Below are 25,390 nucleotides of genomic sequence, written 5' to 3'. Positions count from 1 at the left end.
AAGTGCAGCCGTTTGGTCTTTTTAAAAATGCAAATCATATCAAGTCGTTTCCTTCCTTAATATTACAATTGTTCCAGGACTTCCCATTGCCCTTAGGAAAGAGTGCAGAAGTTGCAGCTGGCCTTTGCTTCCCTCCCACCTTTGAGTGTCTAAGGCTGCCCCGGGCTTGTGCTGTTGCCTGGGCCTGGAGATGCGCCCCAGCGTCCTCAGAGGAGGTGAGGGTTCCCCACAAACTGAGCTCCAGCACCTGTCCTGCACTCAAGCGAGCCGGTCCCTCCCCTCAGGGCTCGCATAGCCCCGAGGACTGGGGTGCCGTTCATAGCCCCGAGGACTGGGGTGCCGTTCGCAGCTGTGTCCCAGGCCTCCTGGAGGCCCTGTAAGTGCTCCTTTGTCAGGCGAACGAGCCACAGCGCTGCTGCCCTTTCCCTGCTGTCCGCGGACCCGCTGTCTATTTCGTTGTAGTTTGGAGCCGAGTTCCGAAGGTTCTCCTTGGACCGACAAAAGCCTGGAAAGTTCGAAGACTTCTACAAGCTGGTTGTGCACACCCATCACATCTCCAACACCGAGGTGACCATCGGCTACGCGGACGTGCATGGCGACCTGCTGCCCATCAACAACGATGACAACTTCTGCAAAGCGGTCTCCAGCGCAAACCCCCTGCTCAGGGTCTTCATCCAGAAACGAGGTACCGAGGAGGCTGAGCTCGTGCTCTTGCTTGGCACTCGTTTAAGAAATAAATACAGTTTTCTATTTTGTCTGTAATTTCAGAACCATGTTATTCTGCTTTCTAGCCTTTGGTGGGAGACTAAAGAAATTAACATCTGTTTGGTCGACGTTAATTTCTTAGAAAGGTTTAACAATATTTAAGCTGCATTTTCCACCTGAAATCGTGTTGACTTATGATTTGTAAATACCGAGGAAAAATAATCTCGATATTTTCAGTATTTTAACTGGATGCATTAGCCAGTCACCCAAGAGTGAAACTTCAGGTTGTTAGTATATGTTTTCCACTGTCTTCTTAGGGCTGAAAAAAATGTTAGCTTTAGATTACAACTTTAGTTAACTTTTAGCTCTGAAGGCCTAGCTTTGCTGTAAGTAAGAACAATATCATTTTATGTGAGAATAAGTCCCTAACATAGATTAACGGCTGAAAGGTGGGGCACCCTGCTGTGGAGTCACTTCTCAGAGCTGCGTGTTAGATTTGTTTCATCGTCTCTGAACTTGGGAGAACCCTAACATTCTACATAACGTACTGAAGAAAAGAGCCACCTGCAGGCGAGGCCTGAGGTTAAAGAAAGAGGCACCTTATGATTGCCCTGGTCACGACCGTCCCTCCTTCCCTGAGCAGACCTCTGTGCCCGCAGCAAGTGCTGACCACCCCGGGGGAGCAGCATGGCGGTGGGGACGCCGTACTCGCCGTTGTGGACTTCCGGCGTAGCGCAGGAGAGAGAACGGTCTTAGCCTCTGGGGCAGTGGGGCAGCTTCACGGACACTAGAAGCCGCAGCACAGTGTGCTGGGCGGGGCGCCCTGCAGGCTGCGGGAGCCAGAGCCAGGCTTCGTAAGCGTGAGACTGCAGGAGGCCGAAGTGCGGGCCCAGGTGCCTGGCTCTCTCTCCTCCGCCCGAGTCCCGCCCTTTGCATGACGGCGTTCGAAGCGTGCTCGCCCTACAAGCCGTCCCGAGGTTGGGAGGCCGCACATGCCGAGTGCTCAGAGCGTGCTGGCCGGCAGCCCGTGCTCTGAACACTGGCTGCTGCTGTCCTCTCGTCTGTGGTGTTGGAAGGGAGTGTGTAGCAAGGGAACGGCAGGGGATCTGCTGACCTCACTTCGGGCTGGTTCCCTGGCACTAGATCAGAAAGCTGTGCATCTGCAGCCCTGGTTTAGCCTGGGTGTCCTGCTGATGGTACCGAAAGTCAACACAGCTGTCACTTCCTCACGGTGGCCTGGGGGAACTGGCTTTCACTCTCCTGTGGAGCTGCTGGGGCCGCAGGGAGCCTGCCGCTCCTCACGTCGTTTGGGTGCCTCTTCTCGTCCGTCCACCCTCTCGGCGAGGCCTGGTCTCGATTGGCCTGTGTCCCCCCCCCCCCCGCCCCCATCCCCTTGTCTCTATTCTGCTCTCTCTGTGTTGTATCATCAGTTGCTCCCAGGGCTGGCGCGTGGTCCAGATCCCACGTCCACAGCTGTGCCCTGGCCATCCCAGGTCGCGGCGTTGTCTCACAGGGTGCGGAAGGGTGAGTAGTGGGTGTGAAGCCCTGTGAGTGACGGATGTGCACACGGGCTCTGCCACCTGTGTAGGCAGCAGGCGTCTCTGTACTGCTGCGTTGGGAGCACCGCCGCAGGCACTCGTGCCCTTTGTGAGGGCAGCCCTAGGGACACTTGGCGGCCTGTGCTGTCGAGTCACCGAAGCTCAGGTGAGGCGGGAAGCCGCAGGCGGGGATGTACCAGCTTCTGCGGGTCGCTCAGATGGCTTTGCTGCTCAGCTTGCTGGCTCAGGCCCTGCCTCCTGTCTTTATTATTTTCTTTTTCTCTTTCCCTTGGCCTCAGAGGAACAGCCCAGAGTTTAACTAGCTGCCTTAGGGTTTCTAACTGTCCTGTGTTGTAAGGGTGCAGGCTTCGCCTCCAGCCCCTGCCTTTCTCTGTTAGGTGGCGGCAGGGAGCCGCATTCATACCCTGCCCCCAGCACTTTCTCGCTGGCTCTACGACCCCCCACCCTAATGTTCTCATCTGTACAGTGGGAGAACCTACCTCAGATTATTGTCAGGCTTCGAGAGGAAAATGTTCCTGATGGTCCCAAAGCCTGGCCCCTCGCTCCATCACTGGGGAGACTGGGGCTCTCCTCTCACTCTCCTCAATGGAGTCCAACTGTAAAGACTGCATCCCAGGGGGAGAAGCGAGGGCAGTTGTGTTTCGTGGACGGCGGCAAGCAGGAGCCATCCCGGTGCCCTGCGTGTTCAGGAAGGACTCGCTAACCGTGTGAAAGGGGCTGTCCGTCACGGGTGGGGCAGAGATGAGGTTCCTCTGGAGGTGACACTCAAGTCCCATGTCCTTTCCCTACAGCATGGGTCCTGAGATTTGGGTCACAGTAATGCCATTCTCATGATCTTACTGTAACCACACCTGGTCTGTAGTTTACTTAATAACTTTCTGTACATTGATGTGTATTGTAAGAGGAAATTGTTTGACCATCACAAATGAAGAGTCATTCTTCTAATAGGTGTTGAAATAGACCCACAGTGATGTTTAGGAAAATGAAGTTGTTTGCCACTTACTAATCCCCTCCCCAAACCACACAAAGACACCACAGTAAAACTACAGACCAACACCCCTTATGAATATAGAAGTAAAAACCCCTCAGCAGAATACTAGGATATGGAAAACATGTTTCCATGGTGGATGAATAGATAAACAGAATGTGGTATATACATCCAATGAGATATTATTCAGCCATAAAAAGGAACAAAGTACTAAAGGGTCCAGACTGCAGTATGGATGGGAAAGAATGCCAAATGGATGAAACAGCCATGGGTTATAGGATTCCATTTATGATCTGTCCTCACCCTGTGCAGATTCTGTGTTTGTGAACTCAGTCCAGTTTGTTTGTAACCCAACATCAGTACGCAGGGCCCTTTCACAATTGTTTGCAGATGTGCACAGGTTGCCAACGCATGTTCCAGACGAGGCTAAGTAGGCACTGCTCTGCCTGCTTGTTTCAGCTCACGCTGTGAACAAGCGTGCTTTTCATGGTCTATTTAATGCCACATTTTTGTACTGCTTTGTTTTGTGAAATTGTATTAAAATACATACAACATAAAATTTAGCATCATAACCATTCTTAAGTGTTCAGCTCAGTGGCATTAAATACATTCACAGCGCTGTGCAGCCGCCACCATCCGTCCCCTTTTCATCTTGTAAAACTGAATCACTCTGACTTTTAAACAGTAACTCCCCATTTCCCCTCCCCCAAACCCGGCAACCACCACTCCACTTTCTGTCTCTAGGATTTTGACAACTCTGAGTACCTCCTATAAGTGAAGTCATACAAGATTTGTCCTTTTGTGCCAGCTCATCTCACTGAGCATCACGTCCTTCAGGTTCATCCATGTTGTAGCCTGTGTCACAATTTAGTCCTCCTTCCATTCTATGACGAAACCACATTGTGCTTATCCACTCATCCGTTGATGAACACGTGAGTTTCATCCACATTTAAGCTATCGTGAATAATGCTGCTGTGAACATGAGTGACAGATATCTCTTTGAGACCCTCTTTGAGTATAAACCCAGAAGTGGAATTTCTGGGTCACGTGGTAATTCTATTTTTGATTTTTTTTGAGGAACCCGCACACTGTTTCCCACAGTGGCTGTTCCATTTTACGTCCCCACCAACAGTGTGTAACGGTTCCAGTTTCCCCACATCCACACCAGCACTCATTGCTTTCTGGTTTTTGGATAATAGCCATCCTGATGGGTGTGAGGTGGTAGCTCATTGTAGTTTTGATTAGTGTTTCCCTGATTACTAGTGGTGTTCAGCATCTTTTCACTTGCTTAATGGCCATTCATATGTATTCTTTGGAGAAATGTCTATTCAAGTCTTTTGCCCATTTTGTACTAGGTTGTTTGTTTTTGGTTGTTGAGTTTTAGGAGTTCTGTATTTATCTGGATATTGATCCCTCATCAGATATATTATTTGCAAACATTTTCTCCCATTCTGTGGTTGCCTTTTACTCTGTGGATTGTGTCTTTTGATGTACAAAATTTTAAATTTTTCCCAAGGTCCAATTCGTCTAATTTTTCTTTTGTTACCTGTGCCTGTGGTCTCATATGCAAGAAATCATTGCCAAATCCAATGTCGTAAGACATTTGTCCTACGTATTCTTGTAAGAGTTTTATAGTTTTAGGTCTTCAGTGTAGGTTCTTGATCCATTTTGAGTTAATTTTTGTGTACGATGTTAGGTAAGGGTTCAACTTTATGCTTTTGCATGTGGATATCCTATTTTCCAACACCATTTGTTGAAAAGAGTGTCCTTTAAACATTTAGTGGTCCTGTCACCCTTGTAAAAAATCATTTGACTATATGTGAGAGTCTATTTCCAGGCTCTCTATTCTATCCCATCAGTCTCTATGTCTGTCTTTATCTCAGTATCACACTGTTTTGATTACTGTAGCTTTGTAATAAGTTTTAGAATCAGGAAGTGTGAGTCCTCCAGTTTTAGTCTCTTTTTCAAGATTGTTTTGGCTACTCAGAGTCCTTTGAGATTTCATATGAATTTTAGGATGGTTTTTCTATTCCTGCAAAAAAAAAAAATAGCATTGGGATTTTGATAGGGATCACTTTGAATCTGTAAGATTGTTTTGGGTAATCTTGGCATTATAACAATATTAAGTCGTCCAATCCATGAACATAGGATATATTTCCATTTATTTATGTCTTTAATTTTTTTCAGTAGTGTTTTAAGGTTTCATTGTATAAGACTTTCATCTCCTTGGTTGTTAATTTCTAAATATTTTATAAATTTTGATGCTCTTATAACTGGAATTGTTTTTGTAATATCCTTTTCAGATTGTTCCTTGCTTATAAATAGAAATGCCACTGATTTTATGTGTTGACTTTGAATCTTGCTACTTTGATGAATTCATTTATTAGATCTAACAGCTTCTCTGTGGAATCTTTAGGATTTTCTGCATTTTCTGCACACTCTTTTCTTTAGGATTTTCATATCATCTGTAAACAGAGATTATTTTACTTCTTCCTTTTCAGTTTGGATGCCTTTTATTTCTTTCTGTTGCCTAACTGCTATGGCTAGACTTCCTGTGCTTTGTTGAATAGAAGTGGTGAAAGCAGGCATCTATGCCTTCTTCCTGATTTTAGAGGAAAAGCTTTCAGTCTTTCACCATTGAGTATATGTCTGCTGTGGGTTTTTCACATATAGTTTATTATCTGGAGGTAGTTTCCTTCTATTTCTAATTTTGGTAAGTGTTTTTATAATGAAAGGATGTTGAATTTTGTCAGATGCTTTTTCTGCATCATTTGAGATGATCATGTGATTTTTTTTCTCCCTTCATGTTGTTGATTGATTGATTTTTGTGTTTAACCATCCTTGAATTGCAGAAAAAAATCCCACTAGGTCATGGTGTACAATCCTTTTACTTTGCTGCTGAATTCTGTATCCTAGTATTTTGTTGAGTATTTTTGCATCAATGTTCATAAGGAATGTTGGTCTGTAATTTTCTTCTCTTGTGGTATCTTTGTCTGGCTTTAGCATCAGAGTTATGCTGGCTTCCTAGAATGAGGTGGGAAGTGTTCACTCCTCTTCAGTTTTGGGGAAAGTTTGAGAAGGATTGGTATTCGTTCTTCTTTAAATGTTTGGTAGAATTCACCACTGAAGCCATCAGGTCCAGAGCTTTTTTTTGTTGGGAGATTTTTGGTTACTTATTCAATCTCATTACTAGTTATAGGTCTATTTAGATTTTCTGTTTCTTCTTGACTTAGTCTTGGTAGGTTTTGTATTTCTAGGAATTTGTCCATTTCATCAGGGTTATCCAATTTGTTGGTGTAAAATTGTTTATAGTACTCTCTTACAATCTTTATTTCTGTAGAAATGGTAGTAATGTCTCCACTGTCATTTCTTACTTTAGTAATTTGAGTCTTCACTCTTTTTTCTTAGTTTATCTAGCTAAAGATTTGCTGATTTTCTTGATCTTTTTGAAGAACCAACATTTAGTTTCAATGATGTGTTCTACTGTTTTTCTATACTCCATTTCTTTTATTTTTGCTCTACTCTTTCCTTCCTTCTGCTAGCTTTCAGTTTAGTTTGTTCTTATTTTTCTAGTTCCTTAAGTTGTAAGTTAGGTTGTTGATTTGAGGCTTTTCTTGGTTTTTAATGCAAACATTATAGCTATCAATTTACCCTTAGCACTACTTTTGCTGCATCCCATGAGTTTTGGTATGTTTATTTTCATTTTCATTTGTCTTTAAGTATTTTCTTTCTTCCCATGTGAGTTCCTCTTTGACCCATTGGTTGTTTAAAGGTGTGTTGTTTACTTTCCACAGTTTTGTGAATTTTCCAGTTTTCTGTTTGGTTTGTAACTTCATCCCATTGTAAACAGAGAAGATTCTTTGTATGATGTCTTTTTTAAATCTTCTGTGACTTACATTGTGGCCTAACATATGGTCTATCCTGGAAAATGTCCCATGTGCACTTGAGAAGACTGTGTATGTGGTCGTCGTTTGGTGGAGTATTCCGTGTGTGTCAGATCTATTTGGTTTATTGTATTAAGTCCTCTATTTCCTTAGTTATCTTCTGCCTGGCTTTTGTATCCATTATTGTGAGACGGGTATTTCAGTCTCCAACTATTCTTGTAGAACTGTCTGTTTCTTCAGTTCTGTCAGGCTTTGCTTCATATATTTTGATGATCTGTCATTTGGTTTATAAATGTTTATAATTGTTATATCTTCTTGCTGTATGAACCTTTTATTAGTATATAGTGTTATACTTTGTCTCTTGTAATCTTTTCTGATTTAACATCCATTTTATTTGATGTAAGTATAGCTACCCCTGCTCTATTTTGATTACTCTTTGCATAGAATATCATTTTTCATCTTTTCACTTTCAACCTGTTTGTGTCCTTGGGTCTGAGGTGAGTCTCTTGCAGACAGCCTATGGGTGGAACATATGTTTTTATCCATTCTGCCAATCTCTGTCTTTTGATTGAAGAGTTTAATCTGTTTTCATATAAGGTGATTACTGATAAGAGGGGCTTACTTCTGCCATTGTGCTATTTGTTTAGTATATGTCTTATAGTAACATATAAGACTGTCTTTTATGTTACTCATTTTCTGTAATCCTGTCTTCTTTTGTGGGTGTTATTGGTTGTGAAATGTTTAACTTCACTTCTCATTTCCTTTTGTGTATATTATACAGCTATTTTCTTTTTGGCTACCATGACAATTACATTTAACATCCTAAAGTTATAACACTGTAATTTGAATTCATACCATCTTACCTTTAGTAACATACAGAAACTCTGTTCTTTTACAGCTCTATCCCTACTACTTTTGTTGTTGATGTCACAAAATTACATCTTTTTACATTGTGTGCCCCCAGACGTAAATTAATAATTCTTTTAAGTGCATTAGACTCCTAAATTATGTAGAAAAGAAGATTTGGAGTTACAAATCAAAGTTACCTTAATATTGGCTTTACACTTATAATTGTTTTCTTTTTCTAAAGATGTGTTAATGTTTTGAACCATGTAGGAAACAAAAAGTCCAGTCTGGGGCTTCCCTGGTGGCACAGTGGTTGAGAGTACACCTGCCGTTGCAGGGGACACGGGTTCGTGCCCCGGTCTGGGAGGATCCCACATGCCGCAGAGCGGCTGGGCCCGTGAGCCATGGCTGCTGGGCCTGCACGTCTGGAGCCTGTGCTCCGCAATGGGAGGGGCCGCAGCAGTGAGAGGCCTGCATATAGCCACACACACACACAAAAAAAAAACAAGTCCAGTCTAAAACGTTGTTACAATACTATAGCATTTATAATTACCCATATATTTAATTTTATAGAGATCTTTATATCCCCAGTTGGCTTTGAAATTCTGTCTACTGTCCTCTCATTTCATCAGCAGGACTCCCTTGAGCATTTTTTGCAGGGCAGGGCTAGTGGTAATGAACTCCCTCAGCTTTTGTATATGTTGAAATGTCTTGATTTCTCCCTCACTTTTGAAGAACAGTTTTACCGGGTATAGGATTATTCATTGACAGGTTTTTTTCTTTCCACGTTTTCAATACATTGCCCTTTGTCTACTTGCCTCCAAAGCTTCTGATGAGAAATGTGCAGATAATCTTATTGAGGATGGCCTGCACGTGATGATTTTGCTTCTCTCTTGCTGCTTTCAAGATTCTCTATTTGTCCTTGGCTTTTGAAAGTTTGATTAAAATTTGTCTCAATGTGGGTCTTTTTGAGTTCATCTTATTTGGAATTTGCTGTGCTTCTTGAATTTTATATTCATGTCTTTATTCAAATTTGGAAAGTTTTCAGCCATTCTTCTTCAGATAGTCTGCTCTTTTCTATCTCTCTTCCTCTTCTGGGACTCCCATAATACATATGTTGGTCCTCTTGATGGTGTACCACAGGCCCCTTGGGGTATTTTCTTTTTTCCCCCCCAATCTTTTGCCTTCTAGTCCTCTGCCTTGATGATTTACATTTCCCTATCTTCAAGTTCACTGATTCTTTCTTCTGCCTGCTCAGATCTGCCTTTGAATCCCTCGAGGGCATCTTTCAGTTCAGTTATTGTACTTTTCAGCTCCAGGATTTCTTTTTGGTTTATTCTTAGGTTTTCTGTATATTTATTCATATTTCCATTTTGTTGATACTTTTTCTTTACTTTCTCCACATATTCCTAAAGTTCTTTGAGCATTTTTAGGACTGTTGTTTTAAAGTCTTTGTCTAATATATCTGCCATTAAGTCTTTTCAGGGACAGATTCGGTTGAATTATTTTCTCCTGTGAATGGGCCATACTCTCTTATTTCTTTGTATGCCTTGTGATTTTTTGTAGAACACTGGACATTTTAATCTAATAACATGGCAACTCTGGAAATCAGATTCTACCCCTCCCCCAGGGTTTGCTGGGGTTTTTGTTTCTGTTTTTGTTTTTTTGGTTTTTTAAAATTATTGTTGTAGGCTTTCTCTGCCAAGCCATCAGCATGAGGTGTAAAATTAATAACTTCTGAGGTCTTTTCTGAGACTTCCTTGGGCACGCACAGTCACTTTCTGGTTTTCGCAGTTGTTTTTCAATGTCCTAGTCTTTAATGTCTGGTTCATGAAAGGGGAAAAGAGAAAAAGGGGGGATAAAAGGGCACTCACTTTTGAAATCCCCTTCAGGTCACTTCAGCTTCTTGGGGAGGGGTTTGCAACAGTGGCGGAAAGTGTAACGACAATGGCCACCTGCCTCTGGCTGCACCTTTGCGATCAGACGCAGCAGTCAGCATCAGAGCACAGATTCCTGGTGTTTGCAGGGCAGAGTCCTCTTTGCCCACCCTGGCTCCTGCAAGCTGCTCTAGACATACATGCAGAGCTGCCTGCTGTGTGGCTGGGGGTGCGATGGGTGGGTGCTAAGACCTGAAGTGAACCAGAGTTGAGGGCAGTAACCTTCTAGTTCTTCCCCTTGAAGTCGTGAGCCTTCAACAGGCCTCAGATTTCCAAATTAGTTACCCCAGACAGGTCCTGCCATTGTTGTCCAGGTAGGGGGTGTCCCTGGTGCTCCCTTCTCTACCGTCATCCCAGAATTCTCCTGTGTGTGCGTGTGTGTGCGTGTGATTTCACTGTTTAAAATTGCCCCAAGCGTAGTGCCAGAGTGCTGTAGGGCTTCTCTGAGCCCAGGGTGCATGGGATGTGCTTTACTTAGAAAATGCTCTTGGCCATGTGTTTGGTGTTAATGAATCAGTAGTATATATGAAATCCGGTGTCTCAACCAGAAACACACTAATGCAAGTTTACTGCTCGGTGGATGAAAACGTTGTGATCAGAGGCTCACAGGACCCTGTATTTCCTGGCAGCCATGGTTCAGTGTTCAGTAATGCAGTGTTCATGGAGACTCTGTGAGACGTAACTACTGTGAATAATGAGAATCAACTGTATGTGAAAAGTCTAGAATGGGCAGCCTGTAGAGACAGAAGGCACATTCATGAGGGTGGGAGGTACAGGGTTTCTTTGCTGGATCATGGAAATATTCTGAAATTCGATAGTGGTGCTGGTTGCACAGCTCTGTAGATATACTAATAACCATTGAATTATACTCTTTAAATGGGTGAACTTTATGGGATGTAAATTATATCCCAGTAAAGTTGTTAAAAATTAAAAGTATGAGATTCAAACCAGACTCTCCTGGATCTGAGTCTCGGCCCTGAGTGAAGTCATCTGGGCTCGTCTCCAGCCTTTATTTCCAAACTTCAGCCATCCTCAATCCGTGCGAATACTTTGACTTTTTAACTCATTTATTTGTACAGGTTTTTTTTAAATCGTCTTTTCCCCTGGTAATAGGGACTTTTTGTTCTTCGCTGTGGCCTCAGCTGTAAGCACCACCTGCTGTCCTGACGCACGGGCTTTGGGACTCAAGACAGCGCTCAGGACACCCAAGTGGCTCCCAAGGGGCTTCCCTGGCTGCCATCCTTGAACTCATTGGGAATGTCAGTGGCAGGCACAGTAAAATTAGCAGGACCTGCAACATTGTTACCAGTAGAAATCACAGATAGCATTTTCATATCATGTGATCATATCAGCCAGAGATCTTGAATATCATTTACAGTAATCATTATTTTTAAATAGTGCAGATTGTTATTGAATGCATTAGTGTGAAAGCATATGTAGTGTTGTATCCCACACTTGCTTTGATCATTGCCTTCAAAGTAATTTCTTTCTTTTGTCATCCCCTGTCTCTTAGTTTAGGCATTTAAGAACATTATTCTGAGGAGGAGTTCCCAGGCCTCATCAGATTGCTGAGGGTTCTTGGGACGCAGAGTTAAGAACCCAGCTGTAGATAGTCTGCATTTGGGCGCTCAGACAACAGGCCAGCGATGACTGGGATTTTGCCCTCCTGGGACCCAGTCAGGGGCATTTGTGTCCACCGGGGGCAGAGAACCACGCCTTTGGCCTTCACATCTGCAGACTTCTTTCCTTCTGCGTTTAGTAGACTTTGTCAGTCCTCTGTCCTGGGCTGGCTACTGTTACCAGCTGTGGGGTTTTTCCCTTGGGTGAATAAAAGATGTCATTATGCCTTTCACTTTAATGCTTTGCCCATTTAAGGGAAGAAGAAGAGCCGTTACCAGGATGAAGTAGTCACAGTGGGGAACCTGGACCACAGATCCTCTCCATCCCCTGCATACTCCTGTCCTCCCCGAGCTTGCAGGAACCCTGGGGAAACCGACCCAAGTCAGAGGGAATGCAGGACAAGACCAGCAAAGGAGCTGGGAGTCTATTTTTAGCAGAATAAACAGGAAGTGCAGACACTCATTTGTCACCACTTACCCATCAAATAAACCCTCCCAATACTAGCAACCCCTGTGTTCTCATCACTTAAGAGATGCCCTTTACCCCCAGGTCCCAGCCCAGGACCAGGGGAGGAACCCTGATGGAATTTCAGTTGCTTTCTGTCCCTGGGGTAAGGGGCCTCCCAGGGTGTCGAGGAGGCTTGTTGAAGACAATTATACCAAAAGATTTCCAGCACAATTAGAGCGCTCTCAACTATTTACTTGTAAAATAAGCGTAAATATTGCTCATTTACATGTGTCTGTTAACTGCTCTTGGCATTCTAGCATTCTTTGGGGTTTCTAGAATGAGGAAGACACATTTTAAAACTTGTGACTTATCAGAAAGTTGCATGGCTCGGGGCAGGGTGGGGAGGTGGGGGTATTTGCTTGTGGTGTCACTTAAGCGTGTTGCCGGAAAAAGTAATTAAGGGAAGTTCTTCAAAGTAAAACGTATAGAATCATTGAAAATTTGGTTATAGACACTGGCAGACTCTTAAAAGTATCAGGCCTGCAAATTCTGCTTATAAACGCTTTCCTTGGATTCGTCATTAATTAGCAGGAGGCGTGTTTGGCTCTTACGTTGGTGGCTTACTGCTTAGCAGGAAGCGCTCAGCGGGTCTAACAGTTTAGCTGCCACAGCTGAATCTCTCTGTTTCTCTCCCCGTTTTACTCTCTTTCCTCAGATGCTGCCTAAGGTTTTGAGGCTGTGTGTTGAGGGCAGGGTAAAGATGTAGTTTGGCTGAATTAGCTTCATCTATGCGCCCACACATATAGGAACAAGTGTGTGAGGAGAACCTGCAGTTAAACACCCCTCTGCTCTGGGGTCTTTTTCATGAGACACATTTGCTGTTTTAATTGTCACTGATTCCTGGAAGTTCGTGTGTTTGGAGAATTTCCTTTTTTTTTTTTCCAACTGTGAAAAAGGGCAAAAACTCTGCCACTGCTCTACCGTGGGAACATGCAGAAAACAAAATGCCTGAAGCCGGTGTTCACCCCTGGAGTGGGAGTGGATGGGGGGAGAGAATGTGCTGATGTAGCTCATTAAAAAGCAAACAAAGCCGGAGCCGCCCACCGTCCAGAAAGAGCTTGTCCTGGAAAAGCTGGCCACTCTGTGCAGGCACTGCCGGGCAGCCCGGGCCTCGCCGTGTCCTGGACGTGGCTCACTCCACCCATGTCGCTGGGTCTGCAACCACCCCTCCAGTTGGGCCTCTGGGAGGGAGGGGAGAACATCAGATGGTGGTTTTATTCTCTCACTGTCCCACAGAACACCTTGCGTATAAACAGTGAGAGTTTACACGGATGGAATTTTGCATTCTCCTCTTCCCTTATTTATTTGAGAGTCATGTGTACTTTTTATGTATTCAAGCCCATAGTATACTAACAATTTGGATTCTTTTTGAAATCCTTACATATCATAAACATATCCTATGTCATTAAACCCTTTGTGAAACTTTTGTTTTAAAAGATATTTTTTCTGTTTATAACGTATTTGTAAAAGAAAATTCAAACAACATGGAAATAACTTCACCACCCTGAGGTGACCATTGTTAGCAGTTTGGTGAGCCCTCTCCACACCCCTTGCTGTAGATACAACTAGTTGGATATAGTTTCACATAAACAGGGTCATAATACACATACTGTAGAGATTATTTTAGCCTAGCATCTTTTTTTTTTTTTTTTTGCGGTACACGGGCCTCTCACTGTTGTGGCCTCTCCCGTTGCGGAGCACAGGCTCCTGACGTGCAGGCTCAGCGGCCACGGCTCACGGGCCCAGCCGCTCCACGGCATGTGGGATCTTCCCGGACCGGGGCACGAACCCGTGTCCCCTGCATCGGCAGGCAGACTCTCAATCACTGCGCCACCAGGGAAGCCCCTAGCATCATATTTTTGACTCCTTGTAGATACATAGATATACACCATCTTTCTAACAGACATAGCAGTTGTATGAATTTAACAAAATGTAGCCAATCCCGTAATAATTTATATTTAAACTGTTCCAATTTTTCATTATAATAAACTGTTGTACCTTTTTATGTGCATGTCAGATTCAGGATTAATTGGTAGAAATGTTCTTGCTGGATTAAAAGGCATGCGTATCTTTAACTAAAGTATATTTTTGCCAGTGGACCTCTCTTTAGCAGGGCATTAGAATGACTTTTGAATTGGATCTTTTTAAAACACATCTTTGAAGGCCGTTCTTGTGTGGCATAGAAGCTCGTGAGCTTTGGATTTACCGTCTTGAACGCTGCAGCAAAGTCCAGTGAGGGGCTGGCGAGTGGCGTGGGGGGAGGGCTGCCCTCCTGCTAGGATGGCAGCCGCCGTGGACTCCTGAGTCCGGTGCCTTGCAGGTCCCAGCCTGCCCCCGCGAGCTGATTATCCTGCTCCGGGCTCCTGAGCTCAGGGAGCCCCTCCCAACCTGGCCTCCCTGGGTGGGAGCTGAAGACCCGCAGGACGTGAGCTCCTGGGGGGAAGCCGCCCAGGGGGGCGGACGGTACCAGCTGAAGCCGTTTGCTTCCACGGAGGCCAAAGGACCGTGTGGCTGAACGTGGGCGTCGTATCGTTTCTTTCCTGCCTTCGATATCAGAGTGGCTCGTTTGTGACGATCAACACGTGTATTTAAGCCAGTTCTCAGTGAGGACGAGCTCAAGGAGTTCTGCTTTGATGGGAAATAAGGCCAGGAACGGAGGCACCGTTTGGGGCTTTCTTTTCATGTTTCAGCTGATAATCCTGGTTGTCAGGCTGCCTGTGTTAATAGGATTTTTTTTTTTTAACATCTTTATTGGAGTATAATTGCTTTACAGTGGTGTGTTAGTTTCTGCTTTATAACAAAGTGAATCAGTTATACATATACATAGGTTCCCATATCTCTTCCCTCTTGCGTCTCCCTCCCACCCTCCCTATCCCACCCCTCTAGGTGGTCACAAAGCACCGAGCTGACCTCCCTGTACTGTGCGGCTGCTTCCTACTAGCTACCTATTTTACGTTTGGTAGTGTTTATCTGTCCATGCCTCTCTCTCACTTTGTCACAGCTCACCCTTTCCCCTCCCCATATCCTCAAGTCCGTGCTCTAGTAGGTCTGTGTCTTTATTCCCTTCTTGCCCCTAGGTTCTTCGTGACCTTTTTTTTTTTTTCTTAGATTCCATATATATGCCTTATCATACGGTATTTGTTTTTCTCTTTCTGACTTACTTCACTTTGTATGACAGACTCTAGATCCATCCATCTCACTACAAATAACTCAGTTTCGTTTCTTTTTACGGCTGAGTAATATTCCATTGTATACATGTGCCACATCTTCTTCGTCCGTTCATCTGTCGATGGACACTTAGGTTGCTTCCATGTCCTGACTATTGTAAATGGAGCTGCAATGAACATTGTGGTACATGACCCTTTTGAATTACGGTTTTCTCAAGGTTTATGCCCAGTAGTGGGATTGCTGGGTCGTATGGTACTTCCATTTTTAGTTTTTTAAGGCACCTCCATGCTGTTCTCCATAGTATTTCTCTTTGAAAACTCTTTTTAAACGTAAAGCAACATACTCCTCAGGTAATGTAACAGGGCTGTGTTTCTGTTTCCAGAGTGGGTGAGGGTTATGTGGTGTCACCTGCTTTTAGAAGGGAGGGCTTCTTTGGCCTTCTGAAGCATCCCAGCCTGTAAACTCTGCACCCGCGCCCCAGCCTCCCATGTGTGCCTGAGGCCTTGGAGGTGCTCAGAGCCTGGCGCTCAGGCACCTCCCGTGGGGCCCACCTGCGTTCAGGCCGGCAAGTGGTCATTCCTTCTTGGGCTCGCTGAACCTCACGCCCCCCCCCCAGTGCTGCGGCACGCAGGTTGGGTCGTGTTCCTTCTCTCTGGGTGCAGGTTCTACTGGGAGGCATGTTGCAGGGAGGCACTGTAGCCCCAGGGTTGGGCCAGCTGCTGCAGGGCCGTGCGGGTTGCTCCAAGGCTGATGGAGAGCCGTGGGGAGGTTGAAGCAGACGCCCTGTGAGAAGGGGCCGAGGTGCCCTGTGGGTGGTGCCTTGCCCACCGCACCTGCTTCCCCTGCGGCCCGAGGGAACCCGTGCCCGCTGCGTGTCCTGGGCCACACTCTCCGTGAGCTGGGGCCCCGCTCCTTTCCGTCCGGAAGGCCTGCTTTGCCGAGCAGGCTGCAGCGTCCCCGCAGCAGGTGTGCAGCTTTGGGGGAGGGCCCTGTGCCTGGAGTTAAAACCGGGTTTTGCCGAGTGTTTCTGAAGGCCAGCAGATCGAGAAGCGCCAGCCCCCGTGGGCCTTTGTAAGCAAGGGGTTAAGGCTGAGCTTTCCTGGCCCTTGTTGGGGATGGGTGTCCACAGGTGTCAGCACAGGGATCTTGGAGAGGTGACCTGGCCTCAGGCAGCTTCCAAAAGTCAGGTCCTTGCTTCATTCCCCTTTGATCCGGATAATGGTTCCTAGGTCAGCCAGCCCTAACTCTGCACTGGAAAATGCAGAGCCCCTACTAAAGATGTGGCTTCTCGGCCATCATTCATAATGGTCACAGAACTGCCAGCTCTTTGCTGACTTACTCATTCGGCTAACATGATCTACTGACAGGCTCACCTCGCTGATGGGCACCTGCTTTGTGCTCAGCACTGCCAAGCCCTGGGGCACAAGGTCAGGTCGTGGCTCCTGCGCTAACAAGGGGCCTGCAGCCCCACAGTCTGCCGTGAAAACAGCGACCACTCAGGGGATTGTGCTTCGGGAACTGGGAAGAGCTGCGTTAGGTGGAGAGACCAGGAGGGCTTTGTGAAGAGGCGGTACCAGAGCTGAGTGTCGACTAAAAAGCGTGTGCGGGGCCACGGGAGAAGCAGGAAGTTGCGGGGGGTGGGGGCTCTGTTTCGCAGCGCCAGGCTGAAGTCTGTGACGGGAGGAAATGGTGGGAGGTGACCAGGGGTCTCTGAGCTCCAGGAGAGCCTGGGGATTGCATATCCCCACCTGCAAACAGGAGGAGCTCACTCGTGAGCTGGTGGCTACGTTAGTGAGCTTCTGGCCAAGGATGCGGTCAGATGACAGATCCCCCTCAGAGCTTGCAGATGAGAGGAGGGGGCACATAGGAGAAGCCCTTCGAGGTCTTGATAAGATCTGGGGACCAATCGCACATCCCTTGGGAGATCTATATTCCAGTTGCCTTCAGTCGAGACCTTTCTTTTTAGTGTGTTTACAAAGTGGCTGGCTAAAACATCTTTTGCGTAGGTGAGAAGTAGTTGATCGGTATTAATCTTTTTTTATTTTTATTTTATTTTTTTATTTTTGGCTGCAGTGGGTCTTTGGTGCTGCGCGCAGGCTTTCTCTAGTTGCGGCGAACGGGAGCCACTGTTTGTTGCGGTGTGCGGGCCCCTCATGGCAGCGGCTTCTCTTGTTGTGGCTCACAGGCTCCAGGCGCGCGGGCCTCAGTAGCTGTGGCACACGGGCTTAGTTGCTCCACGGCATGTGGGATCTTCCCAGACCAGGGCTCGAACCCGTGTCCCCTGCCTTGGCAGGCGGATTCTCAACCACTGCGCCACCAGGGAAGCCCGGTATTAATCGTAAATTGTGTTCTTTTAAGCATTTTGCATTTGACACGTTTTTGCTAGAAAAAAGCTCCAGGTTACTCCAAACAGTGACGTCTTCCCTCTTAGCTAAAGGCTAGCCCATCTAACCTACACCTACCTGTATCCTTAGGGCCGCTGGGCTGGGAAGCTGTTTATGTTCCCGTTAGTAGTCATTTTCAGTCCAATTAAATGCCACTCCATTTGGAAGAAATTCTTTTGGGGAGAGAAAGAAGACGGCTGGAGGAGAGCCTGCAGTTGGTGTGGGCCCCATGGAAGCCCCAGGGAGGAGACTGGACCCCGGGTGCAGCTCCCATGAAAGCACAGCCCATGGAGAAGCTCAAGGACACTCTTGTGACAGGCTCCGCTAGCTCTGCGCGGCCATTTCTGTTTAAAAGGGCTTCTTTGCGCAGGACAGCTGTGGAGACCGGAAGCTGGTGGCAGTCCGGGTGGGCTCGTCTGAAGCCCACCATCCGCTGTGATCTGTCCTCAGTGGAATTCACCAGTGAAGAGGAGGGAATCATTCTAAACAGGCAGCTGTGGGGGGGAAGAAGGATGCTCTGTTTTAGAAAAATGGTTCCAAAGCCCTGAGTGAAATTGCCACCTTCGTCCAAGGCCCTTAAACTCACAGCTCTGGAGACGTTTGCTTGCTGGTTTGTTCCTTTTTAACTTTCTTTCTCCTTTCTTCCCAAACTCTGGCCTGTCTTCCAGCTCTGCTGACTACTTCTCCATGTTCTGCCTGCCTGACCCCTCCTCTTGGTCTCTGTGGCTCCACCGGGCAGCCTGTGGCACCCCCGGTGGGCTGAGCTGGCCTCCTGCCTGTCACTCCCTCCTTCTGCCCGGACACCTGGTTCAGCAGCTTAGAGGCTGGACTGGCCCCTGACGTACAGCTCACGCCCCACAGCAGCTGCGAGCATCCTCATCACATTTTTCGTTACCGCGCCTCATGGCTTCTCACGCCAGCATCTCGCATGTTGGCTTCTGTGTTTGTTTATGTCATTCCCCGGCTCAGTCATAGCCCGCTTGTTTCCCTTTAACAGCCATTCCTTCCTAAGTTCCACCGCTGTTACCATCTTACTTGAGGAGTCCTTAAAAGTAATTCCCGTGTGGCCTGGGGACCACCTTCATCAGAACCCCAGGGAGGGGAGGAAGCTTGTGAGACGCAGATTCTGGAGCTCGTCCCAACCCAGGAACCAGAACCTCTGGGGTGAAGGTCAGAGTTGGCTTCTCCAGTGACTCACGCACACAGCCTCAGCACACATACATCCCTTCTACTCTCAAGACGAATGCTCATTTAGCAGTTTGCTGTTGACTAAGGGCTTTGAAACTATCATATGACTGTCACAACAAACCAAGTTGTATAATTGTTCTCGTTTTGAAACTGAAGCTTCAGGAAAGGTTAAACATTCCAAATATAGTTCTCAACTGAAGTTGTTTGGAATTTATTTAAAATACCCCCTGGGGAGGGCTTATCCGGCACCTTTCAACAAAGGATGTAGAGCCGGTGACATCCAACCATTTCACTGCAATGGGTGTGACATGCGACGGTCCGCAGCTCAGAACAAGCAGTCAGCCTTGGGAACTGGAATTAAGACCACATTAAAGACCGTACTGTCTTCCCATAGCCAGGAGAGTCGTTATTTAGAATACAGTAAACTTCAGAGGTACCTTAGTGCCAAGTAGTTTACTGTACAAATGATTTACCTGTACTAGTTTGGAGTCCAGAGATTAAAATTTCCATCATGAACTTTTTTCTTTTCCAGAAGCGTAAGCAAGATTTGGATTTCCTCTTGCATAGTGATTTGTCTTCCTGTTTTTGCCCTGTATCTCTGTAGTTTCCATCCTCTCCTGTGGGAAAGTGATTCAGCACAGAGGCCACCATCTCTAGCGGACCCCACCTGCACCCGGACTCTCGTAAAGCCCCGAGCCACTTTGTAGCATTTAACAAATGCAGGCGGAGACTTAGGATTAGACTGACAGTTGGATTTGGAGCTGTTTGCTCCTGTGTTGTTTTCTATGGGGACGTGAATGCAGCAGGATACGCCCTCTAGGCCCTGCCCCCCGCCCCCCGTATTCCAACAGCCCGCTAGAACCACGGACGGGGAGAGGCTGCGGCTGGGCGTTCTGTACCTTGTTAAACTGTAAAGGAGAGTGTTGGTACAGTACATACCAACTAAGAAAGGCTGTTTTTATTGTGGTAAAAATATGTGCCGTAACATTTACCGTTTTAACCATTTATGAGAATGCAGTGCAGGGTGTTCAGTACGCTCACGTGGCTGTGCAGCCACCGCCCACCTCCTGACCTTTGTCATCTCCCAGCTGAAACTGTACCCACTAAAACATTATGTGTTTTGGTGAGTTAAAGTCAAACGCCAAGAAGTACCTCCGTCCGTGTAAGTATGAATTCCTATAAAACGCCCGTGGGGCACATTGATGACTGACAGTGTCTGTGGTCTTCTTAGAATTTCAGATCAAAGGGTGAGGGATTATACTTTTGCAAAGAGCAGATCGCTTAGGAAATAATTGTCACTTACTAGTGGCGTCATCGTGTCCCTGCAGAGACCCCAGGCCTTCCCTGGGGGCTGTGTCTGCAGCCCACCCTCATCCCTCTGGTTCCCGTGTGCTGACCACGCCTGGACCGGAAGCTGGCAGTGAGGGCCGGGCTTCTTGGACTTCAGGTCGCACGTGGAGAGTCTCAGGTTAAATTAATCCAGCTCCTCTGGACACGTCAGGGCATCGGCAGTGACTCAGAAGGGTCAGCCAGCCTCACCTGTCCTCCTCCTGCTTGGGACCCCTCTGAGCGGGAAAGTGCAGCATGCAGCGTGACGGGTGTCTGTGTGCTGGGGGCGGGATGCCCTCTGCCAGGGCGGCTGCGGCAGTGTGGCAAATCTGCTTGCCTGCAGACCTTTCTCCCCGCGCCTCCCAGACTCCGGTGAGGGGAGCCTGGAGATGGCCGGGCCCCCGTGGCTCCTCCTGTGGCTAACAGGCCTGGGACTCTCTTCTGGCGGACAGAATAGCAGGAGAATGGGGAGGCTGAGGCTGGCGGCCCTCCTTGCCCAGGCCGGTGTGCTGGTCGCGTCTTCCTGGCCCTCCCTGCAGCCCAGCCTGTCCTGGCGGTGGTGGACGCCGGGCGGTGTGCGAGCACGTCCTCACTCCCAGCCCCAAGAGCCACTGTCCGCAGCCTTGGGTGTGCTCCCAGCCCTGGCCTTGGCTCGCTCTCGGGTGGGCTTCGGGTGGGGTGGACGTTTGGTTGAGGCCCCTCGGGGGGAGGGGCGCTCCAACACAGATCTGCCCCACGTGGCCCCTGCCCCTCTCCTGCCAGCTTCAGACACCACGAAAAAGTGTGCTGGCCTTTGGGAGCAGGCGCCAGGCAGAGGGCGCCTCGTCTCCTGATGTCGCCTTTGACCTTGGAACCATCCCAATCTTTCTGAGCATCATTTAGCGGATGGAAGTTCTTCGTGCGGTTGACGCTGGAAGCACGGTTCTGACGCTCAGGCTCATCAGAGGGCAGAGCCTGAGACCGGCCCACGTGTAGATTTGGGGTGTGTCCGCCCGAGGACCTGACCCTCCTCAACCCTCCCTCCAGCAGCTCTTTCTGGCGGCCCTCACTGTCGAGCGTGGGGGCACACTTAGCTAGTGAACCCTGGCGGGCCTCCTGCGCTCTCAGAGTCGATCAGAGCAATTGCCAAAGCTTGACAAGCTCTCTGGTGCAGGCGCTCACGGACAGGCGAGGAAGACCGTGTACTTCGTGCTGCAGGCTCCAGGGCTTCACACAAGGAGGTTTCCAGACCCTTTAGCTGTGGACCCTCCTCGAGTTCCCGGGGAATTCCTAATGACCGCAACTATGGCGAGGTGCTTCTGAAATGAAAATGCGTCCTTCTTACCCTGTGTGCCTTTTAAACCCTCATCCACCTGGCACCCCCGACCCAGTTGGTCCTCTTGTGCTGTGTGCCGCCTGCGTTGCTCTGCCGGCCCCCTCGTAACGGGCAGGCGTTCCCAGGACAGTGAGTGAAGGGAGCTGCAGAAGCTGTGTGTGTTTCACAGGGGCTTGGGAGTACGGCGTCAGGGTCTGTTGTTACAGCGGGAACTTAACGAGCCCTGTTTTCTGCGTCAAGATGGCGGTGTGGCGCGTGGGCCGCTGGCACCAGTGAAGACTCCGAGGGCTGCGGAGCGCTCGTGGTCGAGGCAGGCGTCCTCAAGTCCATGGTCTCCCCGAGTGGGATGACCTGTCCCTTTTACAGAGGACGAACCTGAGTCCCAGAGAGGTCCACACGGCTGTGCAGGTTTCTCTGGTTTCCTCCCGTGGCTGAAGTGGGGAGTGAAGGAGGAGGCCGCAGAGCTTCCGAGCGGTCAGCAGAGGACCGAGGCACTGGCACAAGCCCAGCCCGCAGGCTGCAGTTTCCACTGGCCTGAGGTGGGGGGGCATCAGGAAGTGGCCCCCGGACGGACCACAGATTCCTCTGGACGGGAGAAAGACACGCACTGTGGTTCCTGGTCGCCGTGGTTTGCCCATCTTGGACAATCCTGCCGGTCAGGACCCTCCCCTGACCCAGACTGTCGCTGGTGGACTGGGCAGCTCCGTAGAAACAGCAGGAAGATGACTTGTTCAGCTCTTAAAATCCAGGGTCTTCAAGATGTATTAAGTGGAAAACCTAGGTGCAAAGTTGTGTGTACAATTCGCTACCCCTGAAACAAAATGAGAGAGTACGAGTCTTTGTTCATATTTGCTTGTAGTTGCATAAATAGACCTGGAGTGACTGATAAACTAGCTAAAGTCACAACCTCGAGTGCGGGGTGGGGAGTGACTGCTGACGTGTCTGGGGTTTCCTTTCGGGGTGATGCAAGTGTTCTGGAATTAGGCAGTGGCGATGGTTGCCCAGCCGAGTGCGCCAAACCCCATGAACTGTACCCCTTAACGAGGGGCACTGTGGAAGCCAGTCACGTGGCGTGTAGCTCCGTCCTGCGGTTAAAGCATCTTCCTGAAGCAGGCATCTCGCTCGGCTCCGAGCCTCTTTGAGCCAAGTGTTTAACGCTAGCGGAGCTGCACTGGTCTTCGCCCCGTCTCTGGATTCGTGGACTGAGGGCCCGTGAGGCTGTGTCTCTCGCAGCGTCTTCGGGGTGAATCAGGCGGAGGACCCAGGGCAGGGCTGGCCCCTGGGTGCTCTGTCGTAGGGTCCCGGGAACTGCTCCCTGGGATTCACGCTCAGGAGCTGTTGGTGAGAGAGGCAGCTGGAGCCGGCGGCCTTGGCTGTGGGCTCGCGGAACAGAGACCTCTCCCCGTCGTCGCCACTGCCCAGCGGCCTCTGCTGCGGAGGCGCAGCTGCTGTGGGTGGGACTCAGCTGACGGGGTGCTGTGAGGCTTGTAGTGCCGGGTGGCGCAGAGACCTGGCCGCCGAGGGCAGGGCTGGGGACCTGTGACCCTCCTCCAGGCTCCCGTGGAGCTTCCATGACGCCCTGTGCTGTGCTGGCCTGGCCTGCAGCGTGGAGGGCTGGCCATGGGAACTGCTGGAGGAGGTCTGCTCTAAGTACAGGCTTTCCTGCCAGCAGTTATTTTCGGCTGTTTCAATTACAGTTGTCCCCTCTGGTAACCGCTGTAGCATCCCATAAATACAGGCCGAATCACAGCCCCCGGCTGTGGAGCCAGCGGGGGAGGGTGGACACGTGGATGGCCCCGCTCCTCCTGGAGGGGACGGCGACCCCGTGGGGCTTTTAAGTGGCCACTCGGAGGAAGGGGAGCCAGTGAACGGCGCCCCTTCTCTCTGATTCGATCGTGCTATCCTTCCCACACCCTCTGCTCAGCACCTGAAATCACCTTGTGTTCAGGAACCCGCTGTGAGCTGGGGGCAGAGCCACCGACTCTGATGGGCGTCGGAGAGCTGGCTTTTCGGAAATGCCTGACCCAGTTCTGCCCCTGGCGATCCAACCCTGCTCCTGAGACAGGCTGTGAGAGGCCCAGTGTTTTCCTTGGAACTTGGGGGTTCATATTTCCTTGCTTTTTATCTGATCTCCTTTCTCCTACGTCATAACAAAGGTTAAGTATGAGAGGGCGGGGAACGGGGAGAGCTCTTCCTCGGGCCGACCTCCGCGAGGCAGAGGGACTGGCAAGGACTACCCGCCGGGGGCCCAAGCCGGGCTTAGCCGCCAGCGCGCCGCCCTGGGGCTGGTGAGGCCAGGCCGTTACTGCTGATGGTGTCTGGGCCGCGGGTCAGCACAGCGGCCCCGCTTGGAGGTGAGGGTGGACTTGAGGGTGGAGCCTCAGAACGGCTGGCATCAGTGCCCCTCGATGCTAGGTTTCTGAAAGTGTTCTGCTTGGGAGAGACACCAGCTCTGTCCCCTGGATGTCCAGAGACGTGGTGGGTCTCCAGGAGGGCCTGCTCACGGCCCACTTCTCAGTGGTTACTGAGTCTGGATCTTAATTACACTGCACTGCAGACTCGGGAGGGGCAGGAGTCCTGCGAAGTGAGTGGGACTGACCGAGTCCAAGCCGTCTCACTTCTGGCGCCGAGGTCTTTCCGTTAAGCTTCTTGTCTGAGATCAGCCCCCAGAACTTGGAGTTTCTTCAGTCTGGCTCCCTTAGGACCACCAGCGTGCTCTCCCTCCTGGGTCAGTCGTGCTCCTCGGACATGGCAGTGATGATAGTGAGTCCCCGTTCCTCACCCCACCAGCCACGTGGCCTCGGGCAAATCACTTCATCCCTCTTGTGCCTCAGTTTCCTCATCTGTGAAGCCTCAGTTTGGGAGGATTAAATCTTCAGAACTGTGCCTGACCCCTTAGGGCGTTTTGTGAGGGTTAGCTGTTACCACCCTCCCCTTTCCCATGGCACCTGGCTGAGGTGTGAGTGACGACGGGGTGTGTGTGACGGGGTGTGGGCCCAGGGGTCCCGGTCCTTGAGCATCGGGGGTGGGGCTGGGTGTCCTTCAGACCCACAGTAGCCCAGCCGCTGCCCAGCACCTCCCTGAGTGCAGGGCAGCAGTGAGCCTCCCCCTCGAGAAGCTGGTCGTTCGGCCCGAGGGGTACGTGGCTCTCACACCACCCGTCTTCCGTGTCCTGCCCACGGGACACAGTTCCCTCCACTCTGGGGCACAAGTTAAGAGTGGTCAGGGCCGGTTGCACACCCAGGGCTCTCTAGGAAGGGGCCCATTGAGCAGAACGCACCCGTGTGTTGCCGGTTCCTCCCAGAAGCCAGGTTGGAGCCAGGGGCAGTCCTGCGTCCTGAGCTGTCAGCCAGCTACCCCACCATGGGACGCGTTCTAATTGGGCTTCAGGGGCATTAGAGTGACTCCTGTTGGACTCTTCCCCCATTGCTTAAGCTGGTTCTGAAGACCAGAAGAGATGAAAAGCCACTGGGCACGAAACAGACTTTAGGGATGGAGGATAACATTTTACACGTTAACTTCTGAAACAGTTGGAAGACGAGCGGCCACAGAAGAAATGCTTATTAGTGCTTGATCACAGCCAGCGGTTGGCGTGTGCCTGCGTGTGCACGTGCCCGTGTGTGTGTGTCCTGTTGTGTCCCAAGGTCTTTGGTTGTGTGCCTGGAATGATTTTGCACTCCGGTGGTGTGACACTTAGGTACCTTTGGGCCCAAGTGTAGCTAGATAGGAAAGACAGTGAAAGTTAATTTACCTTCATTAAAATTAGTTTTAAAATCACTTATTCCTAACACACTGAACCTTGAATCACCTTCTGAGGATATAATTGGCCATTCAAAATGGATTTGTAAGTAGAGACTTTGCCACCTGTGTGCTCAAGGGAGCTGATTACTGACGTCAGCAAAGCAAAGCAGCATTGACTAGACTTCTGTTCATCAAGCTCAGTTGCTGGAAAAGACCCTG

General features: G+C 49.0%; 1 protein-coding gene across 1 annotated transcript in view; it reads left to right on the top strand.

Moving 5' to 3' along the window:
• The window catches only part of PARD6G (par-6 family cell polarity regulator gamma), a 105,957-nt gene that overhangs the window by 35,475 nt on the left and 45,092 nt on the right, over positions 1-25,390 (top strand). Inside the window, exon 2 of the mRNA XM_027118848.1 lies at positions 463-685. Coding sequence (XP_026974649.1) covers positions 463-685 — 223 coding nt within the window. The remainder of the gene's footprint in view (positions 1-462; positions 686-25,390) is intronic.

The sequence above is a fragment of the Aethalodelphis obliquidens genome, unplaced genomic scaffold (assembly GCF_003676395.1).
Source record: "Aethalodelphis obliquidens isolate GAN/ISIS:26980383/991018 unplaced genomic scaffold, ASM367639v1 scaffold19, whole genome shotgun sequence".
Taxonomy (NCBI): Eukaryota; Metazoa; Chordata; class Mammalia; order Artiodactyla; family Delphinidae; genus Aethalodelphis; species Aethalodelphis obliquidens.
Note: the sequence above shows the minus strand (reverse complement) of the source record. Positions and strands in the feature narration are given on the sequence as shown.